Source organism: Meleagris gallopavo, chromosome 7, assembly GCF_000146605.3.
Source record: "Meleagris gallopavo isolate NT-WF06-2002-E0010 breed Aviagen turkey brand Nicholas breeding stock chromosome 7, Turkey_5.1, whole genome shotgun sequence".
NCBI lineage: Eukaryota > Metazoa > Chordata > Aves > Galliformes > Phasianidae > Meleagris > Meleagris gallopavo.
The window spans coordinates 13,303,971-13,328,918 of record NC_015017.2 but is presented as its reverse complement, the minus strand read 5'-3'; the positions used below and the strand labels follow the sequence as shown (position 1 = coordinate 13,328,918).

General features: G+C 39.7%; 1 protein-coding gene across 5 annotated transcripts in view; it reads right to left on the bottom strand.

Annotated features, from left to right (window-relative positions):
• Positions 1 to 24,948, bottom strand: part of PIKFYVE (phosphoinositide kinase, FYVE-type zinc finger containing) — a 63,153-nt gene that overhangs the window by 32,472 nt on the left and 5,733 nt on the right. For 3 of the 5 annotated variants that reach the window (XM_019617074.2, XM_010713523.3, XM_010713524.3), the window contains exons 4-13: positions 21,639 to 21,757; positions 18,780 to 18,951; positions 17,919 to 18,126; positions 16,728 to 16,817; positions 13,547 to 13,685; positions 10,785 to 10,942; positions 9,767 to 9,878; positions 8,047 to 8,194; positions 7,406 to 7,573; positions 1,800 to 1,862 (exon numbers count right to left, since the gene is read on the bottom strand). In XM_019617074.2, coding sequence (XP_019472619.1) covers positions 1,800 to 1,862; positions 7,406 to 7,573; positions 8,047 to 8,194; positions 9,767 to 9,878; positions 10,785 to 10,942; positions 13,547 to 13,685; positions 16,728 to 16,817; positions 17,919 to 18,126; positions 18,780 to 18,951; positions 21,639 to 21,757 — 1,377 coding nt within the window. The remainder of the gene's footprint in view (positions 1 to 1,799; positions 1,863 to 7,405; positions 7,574 to 8,046; positions 8,195 to 9,766; positions 9,879 to 10,784; positions 10,943 to 13,546; positions 13,686 to 16,727; positions 16,818 to 17,918; positions 18,127 to 18,779; positions 18,952 to 21,638; positions 21,758 to 24,948) is intronic. The other 2 variants (XM_019617075.2, XM_010713525.3) reach the window with 1 other exon arrangement.

The window sequence follows — 24,948 nt, the reverse complement described above, 5'->3', positions numbered from 1 at the left end:
ATTATTGCAAGAGGAAAAAAACCCACAAAGTTATATTGCAATTCTGCCTATAAATAAGCAGTAAATTCTTACTACTTTACATATTCATAGGCCTTTTCAATTTAGAATATTGATTAAAGGCACAATAATTTGATCTGCACATAGCTGCTGCTTTGAAGACGTATACAAGTTACCTGCACTAGAAAAATCAAGTTACACCATTCAGGCTGCAGCACAAATTCCAAAAATATTTTGGTACAGGCCTTGTTTAGCATGTCTCCCAAACATTTTAAAATACTATGCTACCAATAAACCCTGATGCAACTTGTAGATAGATATCAAACACCACCACTTTGCTAATCAGGTGCAGAGTGAGCTGCTAGCAAGCTGGTTCATCTATCCTATGTCATAGCATTCAACACTACAGAACTATTTTCTCTCACAAGCTTAAGGTTTTCCCATAAAAAAAGTGGCACAAGATTTTCGAAAGTCTCAGCACATCTTCTCATCCCTTTTCACCTAACCATCACATACACAGGTATCTCTCCACTATGTTAAACAGGAAGATAAGTAAAGCTCTATCCACTGGACACACTTTTTTTTTTTTTAATATTCTAGTTTTAATTAAATTAAATTTAATTAAATTTAATTAAATGTCTCTAAATGTCAGTAAAAGCTGCAATCATTACTGGTTTTGGAAACAGTAAACAAGTTTCAACTGTGCAGAATAGTTCCTGCTTGAAGGGAGCAACTGCTACTTTCAATCACCACAATGTGTAGCATATCCATAAAACTGTTCTCTATTTGTTTTGCATTACTAGGATTACAGGCTATTTCTTTACATTTTTCTGTGCTTTGAAAGAGTTATGAAGCTACTTCCCACACAGGCATTACAATATTCCATGTTAGAATACCTCAATTTTATATAATAGCTAACTATATTGTAAATCATTCATGCTAGTAGTATACAACTTCTCACTGGCAAGCATGTAATCCTTTAGAGTTCAAGCAAAAAACAATTGTGTTATCTGAATGCGAAATCCTCATACAATAACCTGAAGAGGACAACTGAAAAAGACACTTTAAAAATAGCAATTTACTTCTTCCAGACACTTAGTGCTCAAAATTATCTGCACAGAATAGCAGAAGTTACATAGGGTTTTTCCCTTCCCTCCTCTACTGCAGAAGTTCATTTAAAAACTAAGCATGATTTCAGCCAAACACTTAATTTTGCTGGATGCACAGACACCAGGATTTCCGCAATTATTTTCTCTTCTTCTCCAAGCTCACCACAATCAACAGCATCAAATGGAAAAAAAATCCCCCAAGTAAAGCTGATTACAAAATTGGAAGGCAGAGTTTTAAAACTCAGAACTGTGGCTGATGGTCTTTCATTACAGAAGTAGTAGTGCTGGTGACAAGGAACCCAGAAAGTTTTAAGAGATTAAGCTTTGAACAACTCTGTAGGAGTGTAATTCATTGTATTACATCTCCATCTGCTTGCAAAGAAAGTTAGAACTGGCATCTGTTATACAAGTTTGTGGGTGGGTAAATTATGAACAAAAAGTGATAAAATCTGACACTGAGACTTACTTTAAAAAAATTAAAAGATAGATAACAAAAGATTTATTTTGAATGAAGAAATTTGAGAAGGAATTTGAGCTTGAAAAAGCTTAAAAACGACAATACAGCTTATATGCCAGTTCTGCCCAAAGTAACTTAAGTTCATAAAGTGCCAACGCTCTATTGAAGGAGTAATGAAGAATTTTCATCATTATATTACAGCACACAACAGCAACATTTGAAATTTTTCCTCTTACCTTTAATAAAAGCATCACTTATAGAGAACATCTGCTGCCCTCCGTTGTCAGGATTCAAGTACTCTGAAAGAAGAGAGAAGAGGGAGATAGGCGGAGACAAATGACAGGTTACACTGGTGTGCCCATATAATTATGATGTACACGCCCACACCAGAAGCAGCAGCATTACTCATCTAAACATTTAGTCACTAATTTAGCAACAGCTTGATGAGTGGTCAAGACAAGAATATCCTCTCGTTCTCGTTCTATCAGTAAGTTCTAGGAAGACAAGAAAACACTATTTATTACTGTATTACCATGGAAACAAAGTAACCATGAACACAGACTGAACTGACATTTAAGAGTCTGCTCTTCCTATTGACACTTAAAGAAATAATAATAATAATAATCTGAATATATTTGTGCCAAGCTGCAAAAACACCATGGGAATGACCTCCACATTCTCATCTAAAAATACAGCTTCAGGAGGCATTCTGATCACACATTCCAATGAAATATTTTGGTGTTATCAGACTCAGTGAAAGATCAGCCATAAGATTTCTTACACAGTGAAGGGAACAAAAAGCAGCCTGCCTTTTGAGAGAGAGAAGTCCAAAGCCTAAAAGAGTTTAAAGTGTTTTGAAGGATCCAGGCACAAAAAGGTGGACTTATAGTATCTGAGGAAAGTGAGTTACACATCACCATTTACATTTGGGAAACAGGACAAAGCTCTATCTGCTATTCTTTACCTTGGTGGATAACAAAAAAATATCAATGATATTTCAAGCAGGCTCTGTAGCTGCACAACCTTTGTTTTCTTCAGAGACCTACTGTGCATTTACTTAGTTTACCTGTTTCTACCAAAAAAAGACTTCAATGGGAAAACAAGCAGTAGCCGAATTTCTTGCACACTGTGATGGTCCCAAGTCCAAAACCAACCTTCTATCATCTTTCCTGAGAATGATCCAGGCTTGCCACCAAAAACAATGCAAAGCAAGGCTTCAGACACCAACAGAAAGCAACAGGAAGTAGACAGTACACAAGCAGTCAAAAGCCTCTGAACAGCAGCACTCAAGAGACCCCTTACACACCAGTATTTCAAACATCTAAGCTTGTCTGCAGTTACCCAGCTGGAAGTCAGATACCCAACAGATGATCAGTGTACCAAACATACATGGCAGAACAAGAAGGGGCAAATATCCCTTGCAGCTCAATAGTTATTTGCAGACTCCTTTCACCTCTCACTTAGATGAAGCATTTAGTGTTAGGTCAAGCCCTAGCTTGCTTATAAGTTGGCTCACCTTCAGCATTCACCCGTAACCCCACTAGCTAGAGAAAGTCATATCAGACTATTCCTACGCATGTACACACATACCAACACCTCAGTCCTTTTCAACCTTACAGCAGCCTCAGGGCAGAAGCTCTTACTGTGAACGCACTGAAATTAGATCTGTCACATAACCCTGACTGGCACAGCCAAGGCAGCAGTTATCACCAGCTGAAATTAACCTTGGTTTTGCTCTAGCTAAAGAAGCAGGTGACACCTTCAAATAGGGAACACTTCTCATCAATAGAGTTTCACCTCCTGCAACTTTGCTTCCTTCTATTTCTATTCCACGATAAGTTTCTAGGCCAGAGAGATGACACACTCATAGATGCAAGTTTGAGCCAGTGAGAGTGGCTAATAGACGTTTCTTACAGAGATGGAATAAGACAAGAAAACCCAGAGAATCCTGTTGCATATTTTGTAGCCCTATCTGCAAGCAGTTAGCTGTCAATTAACTATCCTACATTCCCCCCTCATCAAACAAATAAAAAAAAAAATATCACCACACACAGAATATATAGAACCAGAAGTGTAATATTCAAGAGCATTATTGAAAGCAAATATCACAACATACACAAATTCACAGTTCTCCACTGGAAACCAACAGGTAGATATTTTAAACAATCTACAGATTTATCTGCTCCAAGTCTAATAGACCAGCCATAACTCACAGTTTTTTTTTCTGGATACACAAAGCACACATACATCCAGAGACAGTCACTAAAACTGTGGTATATATCCAAAAGGGCTCTGACAATAGGACTCTAAGCCTTGGCAAACAATAGCGATAAGGAACTGTGTCATTACACAAGGTTCTCTTCTCTTCCCTCTCCTAACTAGATGCTAGCATCTAAAACTACCCAAAATACCTGCCCTCTCAGGATGTTTGGCTTTGAGGGTATGTAGAAAAGTTTTCTATGCTGATGATTGTGTCTTTTTAAGCACAGCAATTAAATGCCACATTTAAAATAAATGAAGTCATTTAATCTCTTCACCCAATCTAAATGCAGAAAGCAATATTGCTTTGTTTCCCATTTTGATACATGCCAGAAAGTACCATTATCTGTGAGTAAATGATACTACAAGTGAGTCACTTACACTCATTTTTAAGATATTACATGCCAGCTAGCTTAGAATCACTAGAATTTCATGGGAGCACACTAGTGAACATTAGTCAGCCTTTCACATCATAAGATGTCCTGCCACTAGGCCCAGATTATATACAAACTGCTGTTACACAACACAGCTAGCTCTCATCATAGGCCCTTGCTTCAAAGTGCTGACCTCCACAACTAGTGGAAACTGCATCCCTCTTAATCATTTGAAAAAAGCTGCCTATCACTTAGATCAAAGTTGAACCTGCACTTCTAGCACTGATGTTTTGTCCCCCCAGTCTGACCCCAATGACTCTAATTTGCACAGCTGTGAGGAAATCAAGTGAATAAGCTCAAGATGTGGGTATCATCTTCAGCTGTTTCCTTTTTTTTCTTTCTAAAGAAAATTAAGTCACTGCCTAGTCACGTGGTCTAAGCACAGGACAATTCAGACAAAATCAAGCCACACATTTGCTTGGCACAGGGAAGTTACTGATCTCTAACACCTACAAACCCAATGTCGTGAAATAGCTACAGTACTCCGTTACATAGGTCACTCTGAAAGTAATGCCTCTTATTTAGTTCCATGGAAACTACAACTGCTACAAAGAGCACAATAACACTATTTGATAGGGCAACTTCTCAGCTACAGAACACTTTTTTCAACATACTCACCACCACTAGCTATACACTTTCACCAGTGATGAACAAAATCCTGCATATCACACTCAAAAATCTGCATGGCCATCTGGAATATAACTTGTCTTCCAAATTGCAGTCACCATTACTGAAACACACCACCTACCACCTCTTTTGTGCTCACATCCACTGCTGGGTCTCCACAAACGTTCAACAAGCTTGATAAATCTCAGTGTATGCCATTTTTTTCCACCACGGAAGAATTCAATGACAGATCTTTGCTTTGTACACACTTCCATGTCAGATGCCATTTTGTCAGACTGTCCCTCTGCCACTATCAGTCACATGGCAACAAAAGGTCACGGAATATTAGTGGAAAGATTCAATCTCTACTATCATAACACCAACATCCATCTCTGATGTTGCAGGCTGCATAATAAAATAGGAGGAACTGCTTTCAGAGCATTCCTCTATTAAAATAAGCTTCTACATACAATGAAAATGGTTAACCATCTAGTTCTGTCTGATCAGCGTCACTCTGATAATCACTAACACCCTGGAAGGCATCTTTTGCAGAAAATAGCCAGGATCAATCAGAACACAGGGTGAAAATCTTCACTTGCACTCATACTTTAATACATTCTGGAACAAAGTTTTAGAAGTCATACGTTGTACAGCCCTGGGCACTGAAGAGTTTTGTGATATCTAATTTTTGAAGTCCTTCTGTAACAAATATCTAACTACCCAGGAAATTTCAGTTTCCCTATTGCCAGGAAATTTATCTTGCTACTCAGGATGTCAGTGGACATTTTAACGTATTGCACGCTGGTTAGATCTTTCCTATAAAGACTCTGATGATGCAGACATTATTAGAAAACAATAAAAGATGTGAAATAAGTCTTCTGAATACACAGAGGAAACAGATTTTTTTAAAAAATGCAAGGAAATATTTACTTCTCCACCATGTGTTTTAATGACTCATACCTCTACCTTATCTCAGTTCCGGACATTTTACTGACATCACTGAGGTACATTTCTCCCTTAAAAGAGGGAAGTATTCTGCTATGAACTATACTCCTAGGAGAATAACCTGGTTAAAAGGCCACACATTTCAGGAACAGCTAACAGATACTACTCAGCAGAGATCCCAAGATATCACTGTACTGTCATTATACATAATTTAAAAGCAGAATTCTCTTTTCACTTCCCTCACTAGTTGTCCTCTCTGATGATCTTCCTCGAGCACTCCATCATTAAAATCTTTTTTACAAGAGCTTCACTTCTGGTTATTAAAAAACTTTGACTTGGCTGACAGCTTCTGGAGAAGCAGGGTCTCTTACACTCCCTCTTCATCATACAAAGCTTTTTACATACAGGAATTGAGATGCATAGGAAACCAGAATTATCACCCTACAGGTTTTCTAACACTGTTCTATGCCTAAGTTGACTACAGCCTGTTTTAACACCAGCACAGACTAATAAAGATCAACTTGCTACAGCTGTAAACTCTTAGGATGGTGCAACACACCTGGGCCTGGTTCAAGCTCTCTTTAAAAAACCCTCCTTCCAACTAAGAATTCTTTGATAAATTTCTCCCTCTCTACAACTCTCCTCCCCTTAGAGATGTATAAACTTCTCATTTGTTTAGGGCATGAGCTGGACACAAGACTAAAGGAAACATTAACAAGTTGGTGTCAGTAGTGCTGACAATCTTCCCGTTACAAACCACAGTCAAACTTGAATTTCAAACTTGCTCTACTCCTCTTTGAGGTGAGCAGAAGAAAGCATAGATTTGTTTCTGTAAATGTTTTTAGCAAATAATAATTACAGTAGGTAATGACAAATGCTCCCTCTGATTTGCCTCACTCTCCCTCCATTATCTAACACACTTTGGAAGTCAGCTGTGGCCAGTCCTCCTCCCCACCTCTCCTTAGCTATCACTTCAGTTTCAGAGAATGCAATTCACATGTAAGAATAAAGGTAAATCTTGTATACTGAGCCACACCAACGTAAGAGCTCTGTTAAAACTCCAACAAAGGATGAATTCACTACAAGTCCCAATTATCTGTAACATACATAGATCAAACTTGGCCATACCATGTATCAGTATGATTATTTTTCTGCCAAACATAAACTTAAGGTAGGATTAGAAGCCAGCAGAAAGCTCATCAACTTACTTTTGTTCATTGTTCTTCTGCTTGCTTTTTTTCAGTTTCACCTCAAACTGAGAAAGATGAGTATTAAACCAGTTTATTCATGGACTACTGTTTCACCCCAGTTAGGCAGAAACTGTATGTGTAGGTATGCTCTATTATGAGCATACAGCAGGAACCTCATTTCAACCGCAAAGAGAAAGTCACAGAAGAAGTTACACACGCTGCAGAGAAGTTGGTTCAGTGGGACTACTGAGCCTCTTCAGAGGCAAGCATATCAAAACTGCATGTGAGTGCCAGCTAGATACCGCACGGCTCCCTCTGTAAGACAGCTACAGTAGCGTCCAAACAGGTCAGTGTTATTAGGACCCAGCTCTCCATCATGTGCAACTCCAGCCGGTGACTACCTCATACCTTTTTGGTCGGCAGGGTGAGGGGGCACATGTGGGTACTTGGAGTGCTTCTTGATATGGAAGTTCACGTTGTCCATCTCCACGTTCAGGCTGATGGAGGCGGCTGAATCACTGTCCATTGTGGACTGGAAGCTGCTGACTGAAGTGCGCTTGCTAGGGCTGGCGGAGTCTTTTAGTGTTGGTAAGGGGGAAGATACAGGGAGGAGAAGGGTTCAAACGGGTATCATGAGGGTATTGGAGAGGAGAAAAATTGTCTTTAATACATAAAGACCAGTGTGAAATACTACAGGAAAACAGTATTTTCATAGTTCTTATCTTGATCTGTGCATGCTGACATATTGAGTCAGCATTCTTTAGTGCATTACTACAGGACCAAAGTCAAGCAGAAGTCTGTCTGAGAAAGAGAAGGCAATTTACACGTTTTCCATCCACTACAAGTATGAAGCTTTATCAGTTCCAGTAAAAACAAAATACCATCAGAAGACACAGGAAGACTAGCTAGGTACTGTTTGCTTATATCCTTACAGCCGCATGCACACGTACACACAAGTAAAGCAAGACATGGTTAAACTACTATGTCCTGAAGGACTAGAGATAACAGAGAAGACGACAAACTGAGAACAAGACTTAGCTGAAACTCACTGGCCAAGTTATCTTCTCCTTCATCAGCAATCTGCTCTGTGTCACTGTCATCAAATTTGATGTCTTTGAACCAGGATGGCTCTGAGTGCCCCTCTACAGAGTTCACGGAGTCGCTATCTGGAGAGGGGGTTTCCGAAAACTCTGTGCTCTAGTAGGCAAGAAAAAAGGGTGTTAAAATGCAGCTCTACTGATTTCAGCATATTTATTAAGCAGCCTTAGAAAGCAGCCTGTCACAAACACAAATCAGACATTTTAAAATTCAGAGGATACTCTCAGTGGCCTGAGATGAATTAGTCATAAAAACCGCTCCGGCACAAAATAGGAACCGTCTGGAACAAGAAACAAGATTTCTTTTTACTACTCATAGTGCTTAGTTTCTTCTTCCTCCACACTGCTGTACAAGTTGTGGCTAAGTGACAGGTTCATTCTGCTGCACATTTTCTGTAACCATACCCAAGGAAGCAGTTTTAAACACTTGTTATCTCCAACAGAAGTGAATGATGTCCATATTCTGTGCTCAGATTCAGGCAGCTTTTGGTGTAGACAAAGTCTAAACTACTGGAGCAATTCTGTGGCTGACCAAGAAGAGTAACTTTAAACTTCACTCACAAGTCAGGCTCTGTCTGGAGCTACTGAGTCAAAACAAAGCCTGGATATAGTGCCAAGTAACACAGAGAGAATCTAAGCAATTACAATTAGCCATTCTGATGTCTACATTCACCCCAAGTATAAATTGTCATCATCACTCCTTTGGTTACAGCAAGTGCAACAAGCAACTGAGTTACCAACAGTTTCTCCTGAATCTTGTTTAAGCTGGGAGAAAAGTGATCATATAGAGCTTTCAGCTGAGGAGAACTGGCTTTAAACCTGGAATAACATGATCTCTTTGCAAATAGATACAAACAGATCCACAAGTGTTTGCTAGTTAAGGGTACGCTTTACTAGCAAACTGAAATATCATGGCCAAGTGCTGAAACACACAATGAAAACATGAAGCTAATGGCTGAAAGCTTTCTAGCTGATATGCATGGGAAAGCTGAGCCATTCTCCCTTGTGAGTCTTCCATGTTCTTCAGCTTCTCATAACTAAGTGCATGTTTCATTGCAATGAAATATGGTAGGATAGCATCTCTGGTCAGTGGTTTCCTGACTTTTTCTCAGCTAGCTAGCCCAATCTGGAAAGCTGGACAGAGACTCCCTCACAGTCTTGCATCACATGGTTACGGTACTAAATTCCTTACTGCTGCCATCACTAGAGATCAGGAGGTTATCTTATGTTCAAACATAGTATATCCAAAATACTTGGGAAATGTTTAAAGCTCAGTACAGCAATTGCATAACAGACACTAGACTATGCACATTATATACAGCACAGTTGCCAACAGCACTGACTGAGGCATTGTAAGGCCTCTGGAAGATGCCCACCATGAGAGGTATTGGCCTAAACTGGAGATCCTTTCATTTTCTGCAGACAGCACTAAGTGCAGCAATTCATCCTCCACAAGGCAAAGCTCCAAAGCTTTCTGGGCAAACGCAGCTTCTTCAGGCTTTTAAGCACTAAGGAAAAAGGTGCAGACTCCTCTATACAGGAGAGCTTATTTAGAAACCACACAATGGCTGCAGAGATAATAATTTTAAGATATTCTAGTGAGCAGTCAAAAGCAGTAAGAATCATAACACTCCTACGCCCCTTCTCCCTCGAGTCAGATTCACCCTTTTACCTGTAATGGTCGGTACAGGGCATACTCGTCTCTGAAGAGCTGATCATGATGACTGACACAATCTAGCCAGCGTCCATCAACTAGTGCTTGCCCAATAGCAATGGCTTGAACCCTGGAAGCATGAGTGCAGAGACAGTTTTCTGTTTTTAAACACATGGTTTATGGTACAACATGGTACAAGAGAAAAATGTCGTTTGCTATGACTTTGCACTCCTCTGTATTCCACTCCCATACTTAACTAGACACTTCTTAAAATATTGCAGAGGGGCTGAGTGTAATAATTCAAGTATGGACTTAGATGAAGAGACTGCCAGAGCTTTAAAACTAAGATGTCCAACGGACAAGATATACTATTTGTACTCCTCCAATATCTTTAGCTTGAGTTGCACATGTTGAACATCTCTGCTAAGTAAGGACACTGGCTCTGTAAATACGAAAGCAATCTTAGTTTTATCTCCCTCTTGCATACTGAAATACTTCTGGTTCTTTATATTTCTTTACAGTGTTAAGAGTCAAGCTGTTCCACGAAAAATTTAGCTGTCTAACACTAATAGTGATCTCTGACCCCAAGGCAGACTCATCCTTTGGAATATCAGTGAATTCAGCAGTCTGCTTTTTTCTAGGCTTATAAAGATTGAAATGAATTTTTTTCCCTTCTTATCAACAAGGAAATGCCTTGTGTGGCCAAAAACTGCTTTGTAAAGCTGGGAGAACAAAAATTTTTAGGAGAGTCTTTGCAGTACAATCACTGCTCTCTGCCCGTTTGAGTGGTAACTATCCCATACACTGCCACCCACACCAGATCTTGAACCAGTGTGCCCCATGCCCTTTTCTGGGGGAGCACGGGGAATCAGAATCATACTCGCAGGGAGCAAAGAAAGAAAATTCTGATACCCTTCTTTCTTGCTTTCTTGCAAAGCGGTCTCTCTCTGGAATCGAAGTTACCCCACATTAGCCAAAACTCACAACCTTGTGCCAGAGTCAGAAGACACCTGTCACCCTAAAGCATCAGGGTTACCTTGTGGTTATGTGTCCATTTCTGATGAGCCAGTTCACCAGCTCTTTTCCCACAATGCAGTTGGGATGTGTCCGCAGCCAGTAGCGATGGTCTTGGAACTCCATCCCACTACTGTGATGGCAGATTTTCTTCCACAGATCTTTCAGCTGGACTGAATCCTGGACAGGGAGATACAGAAGTTATTTAGTAGTCACACCTCAGCACTAGTTTCAAGAGCATCAGTCTGGGTCCTCAAACCAGACTCTCAATCAAGTACCCTCTAGAAACAGACACAAAAATCTAAGCCATTTTGCTTAACTTACATGAAGGTGCAAAACAAACAGCAGACAAACATGGGATCAGCTCCTTACAACCTTCCTTTATATAAAGTTAGAAATAAAGAAGAAACAAGACAGTTACATTCAGAGTTAAGGGGCTTAGGGTTTTAATGGATCAAACTTTTCTACCACCCACAATATACTTATGCTTTCACTACTGTTCTCTTGCACTTTAATCTCAAACTCAGGTGGTGCTTATAAGATCAAGGAAAATTCATCCTTTGGAAGAGGTTTTTTTTCCTACACATTCTTTGCTCATCTCAGGTTTTATGAAGCACTGTAGTTCATGAAGTACCTAGCCCAAATAAAGCAGGTACTTGACACTGCAATACACACTGCCATATATATATATATATATATATATATATATATATAAATACTTTAGACATTGCTAGCTTCAGCCACTAAATAAAAGAAGTTGTGTCCCCTGCCCAACTTAGTTAACCCCCTTGGAAGCTCTAAGTATTTTCTTCACACCACTTGGAACACTTCAGCCTATGCCCTGGTCTTGTTTTGAGGCCTGCTAAACACACATGTCAAATCTTGCTTTAGTTATGCCCCATTCAAACTCAAATATCAGCTTCCTACCTAGGCCCTTTTGCTCTCCACATGCACCTAGGTTCTGCACAGCACAACCTATGGTTGCTGAGTTGGAACAACCTGGAAAATAACTTGGTATTATTTTGAGAGTAACAGAACACAGCAAGGGATGGAGAAGACCCACTGCAGCTCACTTTTTCAAACGCTTCACTCATTCCACCTTTGTGCAACAACAACAGAAGAGCTTTAATGCAACTTTTAATCAATTTCAGCTTTCCAGTTAACTGCCAGATCCGCTTCATTCCAGCTCCCCAGGGATGCTCTGAGATCTAAATGTTTTATTCTGCTTCTGTTATTGGGCACCTTTCTGCTATTACCTTCAGCACTGGCTGCCCTGGACATCATCCTACACCAACATCAGCAGCTCCACTGCCACACCAGGTATAATGTCAAATAGGTCAGCTACTGAACACACCACAGGATCATAAGATTTGATGCAAGTGGCAATTCAACAATTTATCTGCCTTATATTTTTGCTTTAACTCACATGGCAAGTTCAGGAAACTGAACAAATTGGCAAAACACAGTGAACTTTTTCAACTCAAGGATTTTTACCTCTAATTCAGAGAAGTATGTGTTTACTCCATGTATGTATATCTTCCCCTACTCTGTTTCATAAGCAAAGCTCATGAGTCTTCTGAATGCAGTACATAAACATTTCAATTACTTTCTGATACAGTCAGCTCCACATACTAAAAACAAGAAACAAACAGTGGGAATTCCCAGCAAAACCTACATCTTCTGTACTCACATGAACAAAAGTTATACTAACAAGCTCCTTCTTCCTCAAAGAAGAAAACAGGCCAAAAAAATTAAACATGAAGCTGAAGTGCACTGGGACTTGATCATCCTTCTCCAACTTGCATTCACAGCGTTTTAGATTTTACTGTTTCTGCACTAACATGAATGGGGCAGGGAGGTGTAAAGACATGCCCTAAAAATGCTTCTCTCTCACATGACCGTCCATTTACAGAGCTGTACAACCAAGCAGGAACTAGAGTGTTTTGATTTACTTGCATTCTGCTGATATCAGCACTAATATAATATAATATAATATAATATAATATAATATACCTGACAATATAAAAGGTAACATTCCTGATTTTAAATATGGCAAAGAAAAGTAATTTTCAATCTTTGAATGTGAAAAGCACTCCCCTTTTCTCCAATTGGTTTTGCCCCCGTTGTTGGAACCTGTCTCTCCGCCACAAAAAGAAACGCCATTTGCTACTTAACGTTGCACAGTAACTGCTACCTACAACACTCCACTCAGCAAGAAGAGGATCACAGGACTACTTAGAACATTCAGTTACACATTGATTTTTCCTTGAAAAAGTACGTCACAATCTTTCAAAAAATATTAACATTTATTCTGCAAACAAGGGGAGGGGTCAAGTTACGTTTCAGTCCAATAAGCTGCAGCAGCTTTAACTCATTCATCAGAGAAACATTTTGAAATAGCCATTTAGAGTTGCCTTTTAAGTAGCCTAAGAAGGGGAAAATCTTAACTTGGAAAAAGACAGAATCAGACCACTTGGTTACAACTGCAACTGTGGCAAGTATAATACACACAGATTTACCATACACTGACTCCGCAGAGTAAAAAATTTCCTGAGACTAAAAATCTACATATATTTATGCAAATGGAACATCTGATTTCAGGAAGACAGAAGAGCCCAAAGCAGTGTCAATATTCTCCATCCCTACACCACCTGGAGGAGCAGTCTAGGCAAGAATACTCAAATAAAATCCTTGAGAGGCAGCAAGATACTCCCAGTGCATGACCCAAGGAAGCCAAACTTCATTGCTTTCACAGAGCAAGACAAACAGAAGCCTGAAAGGTACCAGAAGGATTTTACGCTCATCCTCGCTGGTCTCTGCCTTCATGTGTGTGCGACTGGCCTGGGGGCTGACGGATGTCTCATAGGAAGGCACCATTGGTGAACCCGACCGATCCAACGACAGGTTAGTGATGCTGGCTGACCTGGAGTGCAGGAGAGAAGGATGGAATTACAAGTCTTCATTGTGTAGTGCTTCAGCAGAGCAGACAGAAAGAAAGGATGCCCAGGAAACAAAAACTTTTGTAAAGCCATTTGTAAAAAGCAGCTGAAGCTAAGTTTAGACACAGCAGTTCCTACATGCCTGCATTTGAATAGAGTAGGAAAGGCATGAGATGCTGGATAATTAGGAAGTCCAGCGCTTTGGAGGCAAGGCAGATGCCAGCTAGGGCAGTTAATACCAGGAGATCCTTGTTACAAGGCACTGAGATTCTCCCTATCCTTGAACCACTCAAAATTTCTCCTCTTCATATCTCTGAAATATAAACACTTCCACTGGTGTTATCCAGTTTGCAGTGGAAAGAATTCTAAAAATTAATTTGTCTGCTGGACTTGTATTGTGATATAGAGCATTCACCTGATCTCAGCCCAACTGTTAGGAAATCCAGGCTACTCCAATACAAACATATCATTTTGCAATAATCATTGCAAAGATACAAATGCAAATACATTTTCCAAATAGTTCTGCTCCAATACCACCCTAGCTAGATTAAGCCTCTGAATAAACAGAGTACAAACTCTTCTCATTTCACAGGAGCTGTATACATGCAGTATAAGCTAGGAACGCTAACAGTGCTGGAAGGAGTGCACACAGACAATGTTCTGCACACAACTACAGGGAAGATCAGAATTTCAATGCTGCCCTGATCCAAGAGGCTTGCAGCAGCCTCAGTGGTGAGAGCTGTTGGCAGTTCTTACTCTTTGGAACAAAACTCAGATAACCAATTAGCAAGCTCTATTAACAGTCACAATGACTTTTCCTAAGAGTTCTCAAAGAATGATGTGGCTAATCCCAAGTGCAAAAAACTAAAGCTGAATTACTGCAAGGAAGTAGGAATTGAAGGTACTATAGGCACAAAATCATTACTTTTTCCTGCTTTTTCTTGAACAGGAGTCCATTTTAGTCATTTATGCAGAATCAAAAGGAAGTATCTTGGCATTGTATCTGTATGCACTAAGGCATGATAGCAAGCATTTTCTATCCTAGAGTTCTAACTTGCTTTGAATGCCTGTCAGTCTTCTACTGTTCAGATGCTGTAAGTTGAAAAGAACTCGAATCAATAAATCAGCCAGGCAGAATAGTGCAGTTTTACAGAAGACATTCTGATGTGGAATACGAGATTGACATTAAAGCCCACAATTAAGTTGTTTCACAAGAGTTACTTTAACTGTGCTACCTATTCGTAAGCAGCAGGGATTTTTAATTTATGTAAAATGATATTAAGAGCTAGAATAGTCACACTACGTTTCATACCTATGTCCTTATCAACACCAACGATATCCAGAACTCAAATGTATTAGGCTAATCTAACAACAGAGGGAGATGTTGCAATGACAACCTCTATCCTTTAAAAGAACCCACAGAAAAGTTTTAATCCTCTGCAACATTTAGCTGACATACTTCCTCCCCCATTAATTTGAGAAACAGTATCACATCTCTCTCATTCACAGACAGATAATAGAAGGTAACTTCTGTTCATTGCATCTAGCTGCACCCAGCCTCCACCTTCTGTATCTGTCATCTAGGAAGAAGTATAATCAATCTTGCCTCAAATACCTAAAGGTGCTTTGAGAAGATCTAAAAGCTAGTATTGCTTAGCCCTGAGATTACATTCTGTGGATACAGTTACAAATGACAGAAACTCTCTTTAAATAAAAACCTCACAACTTCGTTTCTACATCTTCAGAGTTTTGGCAGAAGTGAGTTATATCTGATCATTACTCCTCAAATGTGAGCCCAGAGGGCTAAGTACCTCAGTGAGGTCATGAAAAGGCAGAGCAAGTTAACTTGAACTAGCAGTTTGGGCCTATCATAACCAGCTTAGAATCCTCCTCCACTGCATGTGTGAACAAGCACCAAAAACTTTTTAAGTAGGCAATGTCAACTCGCACAGGAAGCAGAACGACATCCTCAAGGTCTCTTGAGATCACTGCAGATATTTACCACTGAACTTTTAACTCTGGACTCCTTGTCATGTTTGCCCAGAACTGACATCTGGTACTAGCTTATTCACCAAGTGTTATTCCCCCTAGGTGAGATCTTCACCCCTCAGAGATACAGTCAGTGTTCACTTCCTCTTAACTGCGTGAAAGTAAAAGAAAGATGTGAAGTAGTCCATTCCCTGAAAGGCACACCCAGCATCCTTCCCAGCTGAGTTCTCAAGTCTTTGCTGAACCTGCCAGAACCTTCCAAACCACTTCACATTCTGTATTCATGGAACACCAGTGCAAACAAGTTGATGAACATCTCCTGGCTCCAACAGTGAAATTTGGATCATCTTTGCTCTGCTCCTCATATCTTTGCCTCATCTTTATTTCCCCAATTTAACCACAATGAAAGTATTTAACTAGAAATATAGCAGAAGTGTTACGAAGTAGAAATTACTTGTTCTTCTCATATCAGACTATTTAAAGCGATTAAGCTCAAGCATTCACAAGTTATACAAAAACTCTCATAAACATTTCAAATTCATTCCAGAATTGTGCTGCATAAAGATCTACGATGAGACTCTGGCCTAAGAAAACCAGATAACTTTAACAAGATTTTATTTAGTGAATGAGCAGAGGGACTGGGGGTGGGAAACAATACAAAACAAAGACAACAGGAAAAAAAAAAACATCTCTGCCCCTTCTCGACTTCAGACTTTGTCTCCCAGTACTAAGCCTCTGTGCTGCTCCCTTTTGTTCAGTTGCCTTGGAACACTCCCTTTCTTAGCCATTTCCATTGTTTTATTTCCTCTTTACCACCATCTCCATTTGAATTACTCAGTAGCAAACTACGAGGTTCCCCAAAGTAGTACATTTCTTAGCAGGAACATGTACCTAAGGGGTCTTTTAGCCCAGAGAGTCTCATTTTAGAAATGAAATAGCATGCTCAGTAAAATCAAAATGCAAAATATAGGCTTTACAGTGAAGAGCGTGCAATGAGTGCATCCAGAACAGGAAATATGCAGATATGATTAGTTTACCTATTCCTAGCTGGAGACTTCCCTGCATCCTCCTGGACAGACCCAAGGCGTGCAGACAGTGCTGTAGTTGAAGAGTCTGGGTGAATCAAACTGTAGGAGAAAGGGGTGTGTTACAGATGTTTGAGAGACCTGGCACGTGCAGTAACATCAGAACAGTTCCAATTCAAGTACAGTTCATCATAATGCTACCTTCACATCCATTATAGTTAAATCAGTGAGATAATAGGGAAATCCTTCCCCATCTGTAGGCCAGTGAAATCAGGGGGACAGCACTTAAGACTTCTACTCTCAGGCTCATGTTCTGCTCAACCCCCACCTCTTACATCAATTTGCCCTCTTTCCCTATATCCCTTTCATACAGGTTTCTCCCCTTTTTATTACCTGCTATTCAGGGGCAATGCCTCTACCTGCAAAGCACTATCTCCAACACACCATGTTTGCAATACAAACAATGATATCTATATCTAAATAGCTCATATCAAGATGCAAAAAAGCTTCTGCAATTGTTTTACACTGTCACCTTTGCCCTGTTTCTCTTCAGTCCAGAAGGAAGGAGAGCAGATGCACAAACACCTAAGACATTAATTCCTACTTGCAGAACTATGAGATACAAGTCACTACACTCCCACCTCCAACAACTGTACTGGTTGTGCTCTGAAATGTAGATATGTTACCAACACAATAAATGGCCTTATTGAGAAAATGTACACAATACCACTTTGTTGCTATACTTGCCCAGAATACTCTACTCCTTGACTTTTAAAAGAAATGACAAGTTAGTTGATGTAGGAAGGCATGCTTCTGTGTTCCAGGCGTTCAAAGATTAGAGTACCATCAGACAAGCAAATACAGCAGCACCTTCCTAAATACCTTTCTCACTTCTTTGTTGCACATGACAGGAGGAGATGGCCTTATTCTATACACAGTACTTTGGGAAGAGATTCAATTCCCAGCTTTTCTTCTGATGAAAACTACTTCACGTACAGAAATCACATAATATCAAATAATTTAAAACTTCACTAGAAAAGTTTCCATATTTCAATTTGATGAGAAGAACGTGAAAACCAAGCACAGGATTAGAATCCTGTTCTAATTCCAAATGCTCCTAAACCAGCAGCTTTTGTCTCAGCACGTGACAGCCTGAAAACACATTTAAGACTCCAGAACTCAACAAAAAGCCCTTCACCGTACCTTTGCCAGGTTAGATCCTCCTCCAGAAAGATGTTGCGGCTTGCTTTACGGCTCCCAACTGGAGTGCGAGGCTCACCCGGATCCAACACTGACACTGAACACGCAGAATCTGACAGAGCATTTAAATCTTCTCCAATGGAATTGCTATCTGTGGAGTGTGCATAGCTTAAGGCTATTTTGCGGCAGTAAGTACAGGCTCGGAGATCCCCTACAAATAGAGGAAGCAGACAGTCTAAGTGAACAGGAACAAAGAGTATGCTGCTCCTTTAGTATTAGGTGTGCAGTGGTGAGAAAGAGAGGGATTTCCTGTTTCAAAACATCTTTGCATGTTGAAGTCTAGTTCTCTTATTCCCTTAAAGAGCAAAACCCCAGATAATTATGCACCAAGGGAACTTCTCCAAGTCAAATGATGCCTAACACACAATCAGTTGGTGAGAGCTTAGTTAGGAGAGTAAAAGAAAGAGGTACAATAATAGCTAGTAAGATGTGACCATACGAGTCAATGTCTGGAATTAGGAATTTTCATCAGGAGACATCTACAGTTTGGTGATTAGCATTTGAAAGAGTTTCCCTTGCCCTCCATTTAGAACACATGGCCCCTTTCTGAAGTGAATATCCTTATTACATAGTGGCCATACTTGTTTTGTCATCAAAGTGTTGGTACAAACAAGCAGACATAGCATAACCCAACAACACGAGCAAGAAAAGGTAGAATTGGGTGCTGTCATCCCTCAAAATTACTTCTGAGCCTGTTAGAGACCTGTACAGCATTATCTAGGAGATGTCAGAATCTGAAACGCAATAGTACAAACAGAGCAGAGCACACAGACAATGTTCTACTTCTCAGTGAGTCGATCCTACCTGTGTAGCCCATGAATTTTCCAGGGATTTCTTGATTGCAGCATCTACTACAGAAGATCTGCCCACAGAGTCGACAGTGGTGCCTCCGACGGAAGGTGGTGAATTTCTCACTACAGTCATAGCACTCTTTGCACTGGCTGTCAGGCATCCAGTACTGCTTCAAGTCACTGTCCTACAAAGCAAGGCAGCACAAGAAAACTTTTTTTGTAAATAAAAAAGCATGTTTAGATTAATGATTGCTTTGCAAGCTGTGCACATTACAGAATAATATCACTTTTTCACCTTTGTGCATGCACATACTTGGATACAGACACATGCATGCACAGAAGTTATTTTTCACACAGTTTTATAGAAAGCCAGAAGACTGAGACAGTTCTTAACTGTGAGATTAAATCCAAAAAGGATTTGCCTTCTTGATTCAACACGGATGGAAACCAGAAGATGAAAAACAAAACAAAAACCATGAGCTGTACATAACAGCCAAGAAGCAACAAACAAAGCATTGATTGCTTCTCCCTTTTCACTTGCTTCTTGCACAGCAGGTCTTCAACCAACACAGCTTAGTATCAGCTGAGGTTCAGTTTTTCAGAGGTAAATTAAGCTATCAGGAATTTTCAGTGCAAGATCATTTCAATAGCTAACACTAGGATGTCTTCTGAAATGATAAAGGACAAAACTATGAAGTTATTACACTGCCAGATTCTTCATTGCTCAGCAAACAGTTGTAAAACCTGACTCCAAGACTGATGTAGCTTCAAAACTCCACATTAACCGCTACGTGAAGATAACTGCAGAATACACATTCAGCAGATAATGTCATATACTGATTACACAGCATGAGTGCAGCCACAGTTTGATCTTGAATTTCAAGGTTTGAAAACAAAGAAGTGAAACCTCCATGTGCTGATGTAGCTATAAACATAGTAAGAGAAATCTGTCAATTACAATTCTGAGCATGTCAGCTACAGTCACTGTGGATGGGGGCAACTGCTAATGGTCACATGACAGCTCTGCCTGTGAATCGTTCTTTGCTAGAGTTCAATTCTGGCAATGAGCCCTTTTAGAGGAACTGAATACATGGGATTTTTCTTAGGAAGAAAAAGAACAGCATGAATTTTCTTAAAACAAGCCAAGAATAAGCACAGAAAAGAAAGCTGATCTTATTCCAGTTTTCACATAAGGAAAACGTATATCCTGGATTCTCATTTATTTTTGGATGCTCACAAAGTTAAGTTTAACACAGCTGCTAAAACAATTTTGAGGCCAAAAAGACCAAAATGACAATTTCATGATGTATTTATCCAAGAGACTCTGAACAGAAAGAAGCCAAAAACTGTTCAAGATAGTCTAGAAAACTTTAACACAAATAATAAACTTCAAGCAGAGAAAATTATAAAAAATAGCTTTGCCAAGGATCTGTTGCAAAGCTGCAGAGGATGCTGATTAGCAGTTTTTGCTGTGGTTCTGCAGGATGAACAAAGTCTCTGGTTCTACCCCGTGGACAGAACAGCTACTCTAGCCACAGAACATTCTATCCATATGCATAGCCTCCAGCACCCCTACCCATGACCTCAATCACATTGCTCCTGTCACATTTACTTATGGCTGGGTGTTGAGAAACTCAGCCATTGCTGATTTCTCTGTATTTTGGGAGAAGTATGGAGGAAGGAAACTAGAAACATCTTCTAAGCTCTTTGCCTTGCTCAGCTTGAAGCCAACACTCATAGCAAGAACAACCTACAAGGCAGGATTCAGAACAGAAACATGTTACTCTGAGCAGTACCTTCCAGAATGTAACATGTGCCTTCTACAATAATAATGTGGTCTCCTCTAGAACTAACTCCATAGTGGGAAGAAACTTGCCTGAAGTGACTCAAGCAAGATGAGTTTGCAGGCAAGGGCAGCAAGGCACCATCATTTGTATGCACATCAAGTATGCTGACAACTGAAAGACCTCTTCCAGAGAAAAATCTAGACTTATTAGCTTACTGCTGCACCCTGCCTGTTTGAACATTAATTTCCCAATCACCTCAATGATAACATTTCCAAGGTCTTCAGAATCTGCCAAAAGTTAAAAAATAAGTAAGGGCCGTACTCAGGGTCCTGCTAACTGCAATGAAAGGCTTGAATTTCACTCCCCAAAAGATCACTCTTTGTTAAAGTAGAGTTTCTTTAACAAACTTAAGTGAGTTTACTCAAAGTCCACCTGCAAAAGCTACCGAGACAAAAGCCTTTTTCCAATTTAATTGAATTAAATATACTTCTGCCTGTTCATGCCTTGTGTTCTCAGACACAGCTATATATATCATGACTTATAAATAGTTGTGGTTTCTTCTCCTGTCTAGATCCTCCCATTAAAGGCCTCATCCAAAACTGCAGAGGGAAGCAAAAGCAGCACATTAATAGCAGCCACCAGTCAGTTGAATCAAAATGGTTAACAGAACAAGATTTTCAAGTAAATGTTGTTGAACAGTCATTACCACAATAAACAGATTTAATTCATCCCTAGAACTCTTGTTACTCTTTCTCACAGGCAATGTTTCTCTTCCCCAAGGCGTGCCTTCAAGGAAGAAAATAACCAGGTAATACTAGATAAGGTAATACAGAAATGGGAAGCAGTGTTAAATGAGAACATCTAGTCTAGGCTCAACAAAATGAACAATTACAGACCTCTGACATGACAAAAGCTGTCTTCAATTTAAATCATTTCCCATGCACTCACATTCCGTTCTGAGTTCATTCACTCATCTATCAAACATCTGAAAAAATCTTCATGATACATAAAAAAAATGAAGATCAAGGAGCTCAGTACACAGCTCAGTTTCTAGATGCTTTGCCACACAAACCCCTCAAAAGTACCTGGCTCTTCCCTTCCATGATTTCTTTGAGGCGTTTTAAGACAGTGCTGAGGCTTCTTAACTGAACTGCTGTTCGAGGATCATGACCTCCAAGAGGAGGTTCCGCTTTCCTTCGATTGTCTGCAAAGGAAGGCAGAGTAATAACACTTATTCCATGGCACATCCACATTTACACAACAACATGAAATCCTACTGGAGAGAGAAATGTTTGCATAAATAGGCACTTTACAAAGTTGCAGTGTGCATCATTTCTTACCCTTATGCTCCTCTCCTCCAAAATGAGGATGTCTGATAGCTTACTTTGGCATTTTAAATGCTATTTTCTAAGTGTTTACAAAAACCCATTTAAATTCTGAGAATTACAACATCTTTTACAGAAGCAATATTTAGTTTACTATATTAACCTTGTAACATCCTTTTTGGAAAACTGTGAAGCCTTACTTTAGAATGCCCTCTAGGATATTAATACTCACAAAATAACTGTAACAATTGTTACCTTCCTTCTAGGACTGGTATGAGTCAATGGCTTAAGCTTAGCTTACTTACAAATGACTGCAACAAGTCTAAGAACTCCATAGCTCAGTTTCTATTATATTCAGTAACTCAGAATAAAATTTATCCGGAAGTTAGATACTTTAAAAAAAAAAAGTCAAGCTGCTGAGAACTTGTACGGGCATTCTTATTTAACTACAGTAAAGAGACTATTGAATAAGAATGTAATACAATTAATTTCTTCCCTGTAAATGCTAGACTGCTTTGAATTTTTGCTATACTAGTTACAATCTGGGTCTTTCTCTCCAAAAAGGATCTGCAGATAGTGCTTGACCAACACTATCTGCAGACAGTATTTAACCAACAAGTCAGAGTCACCTTTCTACATAAACATTTTTTCTGAATAGTTTAAAGTTTCTTACCAGCTTCGCTGCTCTCCATCTGACTAGCATTTTAATCTGATTCCCTCAGTACAGGAAAAACAGACATGGCTGCTTTTTGTTTACAGCTTTAGAGACCACTGATGTCAGCAGGAATTCTGACAGCACCAGCAGAAGGCTGTTAACTGTTGCACTGCAGTGAGAACTCAGCTGTGCCTCTGCGTGCAGGAAATCAAAACTCTTAAAGTAATGTGATTAAAACTGCAAGATTCCATGCCTTCTCTTCAGGTTCTTAACAGATATTTTTAGCTAATTAAGTTAATTGTATGTGCATGTAATTAACTCTGTACAACACAGAATACGCAATGGATCATTTTAAAGAGTCCTGAGTACTTAAATCCAGTGGCTAGCCACTTGGAATTTATTTAAAAGCCAACTAAGCACGCTTTCTAACAGAACTAAGTTTTTCTAGGGTGATTTAAGTGACCTTTTCAGGAAATTATTATGAGGTCTCCTGCTCAATTAACCACAAACCTTATAAGGCAAGTGATTACTAAATTATGAACATACACTATGCTGAGGAAATGTCACACCTTAACCCTCCCCGGGCTTCTTGTTACTTAAAGGCTGTTTTCTGTATTACACAAAACAATGTCAAAAGGTTATCGTCAACATTAGAAAAAACATGCCATTAGCAGTTAGATACATTATTAGAATCACCTTCACTTCCACAAACATTAAAGTATTTTTAAGAGTACAAGCTTACACAGCAGCAACTGTTTTCTATTTCTTCCCCATCCACACTGCCCCTGAACAGACTCTGTATGCCCCATACTAACTTCCAATTTGACTTATTTCTGAAGCTATTTGTCCTCCATAAGTTAAAAATTAACTCTTAAAGCCAAAAAAAATTCTCGTATTTCAACAGTAACCCTCATTCTTCCTACATACATTCATAGCAGCAAAAGCTACACATCCTCTGAAATACAATGTTTTCTGCCTCATTCTTACTGATCTGTGATCTGAATTTGGACTGTGATCACTAGAAACATAGAATACTATTCCAGCTATAACCACCTACTAAGCTTACGTGTTCTTCTGAGTTCAATTCACAGAGACTTGCTGAACTGACCAAACACTAACATCGGATGTAGAACTTCACGCAGTTTCAACAATAAACAAAGAACCCTACCAGGAATACCACAGTTTTGATAATACAACATGAACAACATGAGCTTTCTAGTTTCCATGGCCAAAGCACAGTTTCACATTCAAGATCACTATAACAGCTTGAACACTCTACTCTAGTGACTTGAGGAAGATGCAAAGTATGTCATTTTCCAAGGCCTTTTTCAAGGAAAAAGATGCTCTGATAATAGGCCAAGTTCTTCCTGCTTCCCAATAGCCACCACATAATTTCCTTAGGCCTTCTTCCTTCTCATATGATTGCTGTCCCTTTTTCATGCCTACTAAGCTCTTCTGCCTTCCTTGTTATTGTCAGTCTGCTACAATTTTGTAGCACTAACAGCATTATTGTGCTGTTCAGGTAACAAGTTAGAATCACTTTTATTACCAATGCTCCCTCTCCAATTGGTCATCTAAAGTGCATCTAATTCTCTGTAATAGCAGTTCAAGTTCTTCAGCTGAAATGCCAATAAAGGATGCAGCACATTACTCTAGAGCAGGCATGTCCAATCAGATATTCAGCTCAAAAATCTGATAAATTTGATAATTTCTGTCTCAGCAGAGAAAAATATCTTTTGTTTCACAATCAAACCTTATTCATGCCATTGCTTTTTGGAATTACACACATTTTGAACAATTATTTTCAATGATGAAGTACAGGAAGAGTAAAATTTCATCAAAAATCTCTGATGAACACCTTGAGACCTCACTAAGAATTGCAACCACTGCTACTGAACCCGACTGGTGCGTAAGTTTCACAGAAATAAGGCCAAATATCCCAATAGTTTTTATGGTTTTGTCTCTCTCTTCTTTGTTTAATGTTTTAAGAAAATTATTTTAGATTGAAATGTTTCATTACTTATACATTAATGAAGCTGGGAGGATTGGCTGACACGCCTGAAGGCTGTGCTGCCATTCAGCGAGACCTGGACAGGCTGGAGAGCTGGGCAGTAAGAAACCGGATGAGGTTCAACACAAGCAAGTGTAGGGTCTTACACCTAGGGAGGAAGAATTGCATGCACCAATACAGGCTGGGGGATGAGCTGCTGGAGAGGAGCTCTGCAGAGAGGGACCTGGGCGTCCTGGTGGACGACAGGTTGGCCATGAGCCAGCAGTGTGCCCTCGTGGCCAAAAAGGCCAATGGCATTCTGGGGTGCATTAAGAAGAGCGTGTCCAGCAGGTCGAGGGAGGTGATCCTCCCCTCTACTCTGCCTCGTAAGGCCGTCCATCTGGAGGTACTGTGTCCACGTTCTT